This window comes from Cupressus sempervirens, chromosome 1, assembly GCF_028749045.1.
Source record: "Cupressus sempervirens isolate cs-2001-9-10 chromosome 1, ASM2874904v1, whole genome shotgun sequence".
Taxonomy (NCBI): Eukaryota; Viridiplantae; Streptophyta; class Pinopsida; order Cupressales; family Cupressaceae; genus Cupressus; species Cupressus sempervirens.
Window position 1 is genome coordinate 237,869,475 of NC_143118.1, and position 4,247 is coordinate 237,873,721.

The 4,247-nt window shown below is 34.5% G+C and overlaps 1 protein-coding gene across 1 annotated transcript; it reads left to right on the forward strand.

The window, feature by feature from the left end:
* The first annotated feature begins 466 nt into the window (after positions 1 to 466).
* Positions 467 to 3,975, forward strand: LOC149577038 (fatty acyl-CoA reductase 2, chloroplastic-like). The gene is made up of 10 exons (XM_089821681.1): positions 467 to 932; positions 1,022 to 1,125; positions 1,248 to 1,447; positions 1,808 to 1,908; positions 2,018 to 2,249; positions 2,360 to 2,521; positions 2,747 to 2,828; positions 2,941 to 3,213; positions 3,386 to 3,510; positions 3,604 to 3,975. The coding sequence occupies exons 1-10, from the start codon at positions 551 to 553 to the stop codon at positions 3,803 to 3,805; spliced, it is 1,863 nt and encodes a 620-aa protein (XP_089677807.1). The 5' UTR covers positions 467 to 550; the 3' UTR covers positions 3,806 to 3,975.
* The last annotated feature ends 272 nt before the right edge of the window (positions 3,976 to 4,247 follow it).

Here is a 4,247-nt window from a genome sequence, read left to right on the forward strand (position 1 = left end):
AGAAAATATTATATCTCTTTTGTAAATTGTACCTAGCAAATTAAAAAATGATTTTCTTGAATATTTACAAATATGTATATGCATTAACAATGTTAGTAGGCACGTCCCTCTCTTTCCTATTGATCAAATCAAATATATATACTTCAATTTAGATTGACAAATTGCTATTTCTACCACAGCCAATCTATGTATTCCATAATTTTTTTTCTTTCAAAATCTAATTAGTTGAATATCTTAAATTAAAGAAATCATAACACACCTTCCTACATAAATTATAACTTAAAAGTTTCAAGAAAACTGTATTTCAAAATTCATAAATTGGATGTTTTTAAGACAGCACCCAACTTTTCTTCCGTCCAAGGTTTTCTCATTTAGTGACTTAGTTTCCTACCACTATTAAAGACATACCAATTATTGTGTTCTAATAAATATAGAAATAAAAGAATAGTACTCTCTGAACCAAAGCGTAGGCATGATAAATTCTGATGTACGTTGAGAAAGAAGTATCGTGTGGGCATCTCCAAACTCTAATCTGTGTCAGATTTGGTGTATGGTTGTAATGGATTCATTACAACCATTTGTCTATGCTAAGCTTTCTTCATCTGTTTGTTGTGCAAAGCAGAAAATAGCCTTAATATCTGTCAAGGGTTCTCTGCTTTTACGCACAAGAGAATCAGCCCGTACAAGCTCAAGAATACAGAATTCAGTATGCTTTCAAAGAGCATCTCGAGGAAGGTTAGTCCATGTCAGTGCAATTGCAAAACATGAAATATTGGCTTCAGCATTGATGAAGTCCAGCATTAAAAAAGAATTTAAGGATATTGCAATATCAGAAATCTCTACCATTGCTCCATGCAAAGGTCTGGGCATTGTAGATTTTTTGAAGGGTAAGAACTTCCTTATCACAGGAGCTACAGGGTTTGTGGTAAAAGGTATATTACGCTCCATCTCTAGTCTTTTATGATATAATCTATTTAAATTTATTTGTCTGCCATTAAAAGCACTCATTTTCTTATTGCAGTATTGATAGAATGCATATTGAGGATGCAACCAGATGTGGGAAAGCTCTTTCTTCTAATCAGAGCTCAGGATTCTTCCTCTGCCATGAACAGGCTGAATAGTGAAGTGAGTATAGGCTCCTTTAGATTGTTATATAGTTCTTCTTTAATATGTTTTGGGACATTAAAGTTTTTCACGGAGAGAAATGCTTGTCTTATGAAAATGCCTCTTATTCTTGTCATGTTTAGGTTATGAATATGGAGATATTCAAGGAGTTGCAGAAAAAACATGGTGATGGGTATGAGAAATTCATGCTACAACACTTGATTCCCATTAAAGGCGACATGACTCAGGATGATCTTGGAATAGAAGAAGATGTCGCTGATATGCTCATAAAGGAAACAGACATCATTATCAGCTCTGCAGCTAATACAACGTTTGATGAAAGGTTTCATGTTGTGTATTTATCTGGTTGCCTACCTTAAAATCACACATATGAAAAAGAAGAGAGAAAGATTTAGACAAGTTGATTTTATATTTGAAAAGAGTTGAAAAGGATTTCTGTTTCATGAAGTATGAGAAACATTGGTGGTCTTTTTACTATGCGATGTGAGATTTCTCAAGTGTGAGAAACAGAGGTGTTATTTTCAGATCTCATGCCATGCAGGTCAAACATTTTTGGGTTGTAGTCAAGGAGGACTATGTAGTTTTATTTCTTATGGTGATCACTGTTTTATGCCGTTGCAGCATAATTGTAGTTACTGGTGTAACAAAATCAAAACTTCATTGAACGTGAATTATATTGCAGGTATGATTTTTCTCTTGAAATTAACACAAGAGGAATTTCTCGTCTCATGGAGTTTGGAAAACGTTGCAAAAGAGTTCAGCTTCTCATGCATATGTCAACAGGTAAGAGTCACAATTTCAAATAAATTAGTGATAAATTACATAGTGTAGTCTGAAAGTTTGGTTAATTTTCTGAAACCCTATTTTATGTCTTGATTTTTCTTGGCTGCAGCATTTGCAAATGGGCAAATACAAGGCCGAGCTCTAGAGAAACTTTTGCAGATGGAATACGGTGAACCCAACCACAAAAGGCAATCTTCCCAACTTCTAATTGACATTGAAGCTGAGACTAATTTAGTCAAAAAAACAGCTGAAGATTTAGAGGCCAAAATTTCATCGCCTTTAGATGTTTTAGTCTCTGAAAATAAGTTTGCCCAAAGAATGAAAGAGTTGGGCACAGAAAGGTTGGCTAAATCCTATTTTCTTCATTGTGTTTTTTGGTTAGCATAAACCCTATTCTCCCTGCTAGGGTTTCCTTCACACTTTTACCATATGAAGGTCTTTGTATCTTCAGGGCAAGAAAAAGTGGATGGCAAGACACATATTGTTTCACCAAAGCCATGGGAGAAGTGCTGCTGGCCAATGGCAGGGGAGATTTACCAGTTGTCATCCTTCGTCCCAGTATTGTAGAAAGCACATATAGTAGCCCTTTTCCTGGATGGATTGAAGGCCATAGGTATACAAAACAATAAATCATTTTCTATTCTCAATATACTTGGACAAATGTTAAAATCAAATGTTAATGCTAATATTGCTGATGTTATTATTTATGAATTGGATTGTGTGGTGATTGTATGTGCTCTTACATCTCAATAATGGATCATAAAGTGTGATTGAAACAAAGACTATTACATAATAAGATCAAATATAAGATTATCTAGAACTAATGGTATGTATGTAGGATGCTGGATCCTATTATTACACTCTATGCAAAAGGTCAACTGGGTGGCTTGTGGGGTGATCCAAATGCCATTATTGATCTGGTAAGCAACCACTTTGAGATGTTTAATTTTAAATCCTCAAACCCATTCATTGACTCTATTTGGTTGGCAAACAATAACATTCCATTCATGGCTTCCATAAATACAATCATAGGTGCCTGTAGATATGGTGGCCAATGCAACACTGGCAGCCATTGCAAAGCATGCAGGAAGGCCAGGGATTCAGGTGTATCATGTGTCTTCCTCTGTTGGAAATCCAATCAGGTTCCGAGAAATTGTGGAGGCAATCTATGACCACTTCAGAATTAACCCATACATTAACAACAAAGGAAAACCAGTGGAATTGCAAAAGGAACTGGCCTTCTTTCCTACAATGGAGGGTTTTCTCAATCATGCTTGGAGCAGTACTTTTAATGTTTCCTCCAATGTAAGTCACAAAATTTAGTCATTATTTAGAATCTTTGAACAACCCATTTTTCAAATGATGCAAAATTCTTGAAAACATGGTTGAAAAAGTTTTGTTCATGGAAGAATTCCCACATTTCTATCATATGCTGTAGCTAAGGATTATATAATGCTGATTTATAACCTTCTTGCAGATAAATGGGTTTCCCCCAATTGCTTCAAAAATGTCGGAGAGGGAGAAATGCATTTGTGCCAAATATATAGAACAAACTCAGTACATGTCTATGTTATACAAGCCATATACATTTTATGAAGGAAGGTAAAATGTCCTCAAATTTGTCACTTACAATTAATTCTTTTTGGATAAAGAATTGTTTCGAATTAAGTTTTTGTGGGGTTTGATTATTTACAGGTTTGACAACTCAAATGTGGAGACATTATGGCAAGAACTATCAGAGGAAGAGCAAAGGACTTTTGGATTTGATATCAAGAAGATCAAATGGAAACACTATCTTGCAAACATTCATATTCCAGGGCTGCGCCAACATGTTATGAAAGGTCGGGGCGTAGGTCTCCATGGACTATCCCAAATCAAGGACTTTGATGCTCAATGAATAGTTCCCATTACGTACTGATGTATTTTGTGTATTATTATAATATAGGTCTCCATGGACTATCCCAAATCAAGTATTTTGATGCTCAATAAATAGTTCCCATTACGTACTGATGTATTTTGTGAATTATTATAATATATTACTATGTGAGAAATATTTTTCCCATTACGTACTGATGTATTTTGTGTATTATTATAATATATTACTATGTGAGAAATATTTTTCACAATGTTATGGTTTTATCAAAGATTTATTTCGTAGTCTATCAGTTTGTTACATTTTGTAAACAGTAGCTGGTGACTTCTTTCAGTTGCAGATTTTGTAGTTCTTGTAACATTGACAGTGAAGTCCTTTCAGCATCTGTATTAGTGAGATGTTGTATCTTGCAGACACTATCTGTTGCTATTTTTGTCATATTGCTTTTTTCTCCTTATTTTTAAGC

What these genes read in the sequence shown, in the direction of transcription:
- LOC149577038 (XM_089821681.1), top strand. Translation starts at nt 551, where the DNA reads ATGGTTGTAATGGATTCATTACAACCATTTGTCTATGCTAAGCTTTCT. An exon ending in TCTCATGCATATGTCAACAG is followed by an intron (nt 1,909 to 2,017) that starts GTAAGAGTCACA and finishes TCTTGGCTGCAG; the next exon opens with CATTTGCAAATGGGCAAATA. An exon ending in CTTTTAATGTTTCCTCCAAT is followed by an intron (nt 3,214 to 3,385) that starts GTAAGTCACAAA and finishes ACCTTCTTGCAG; the next exon opens with ATAAATGGGTTTCCCCCAAT.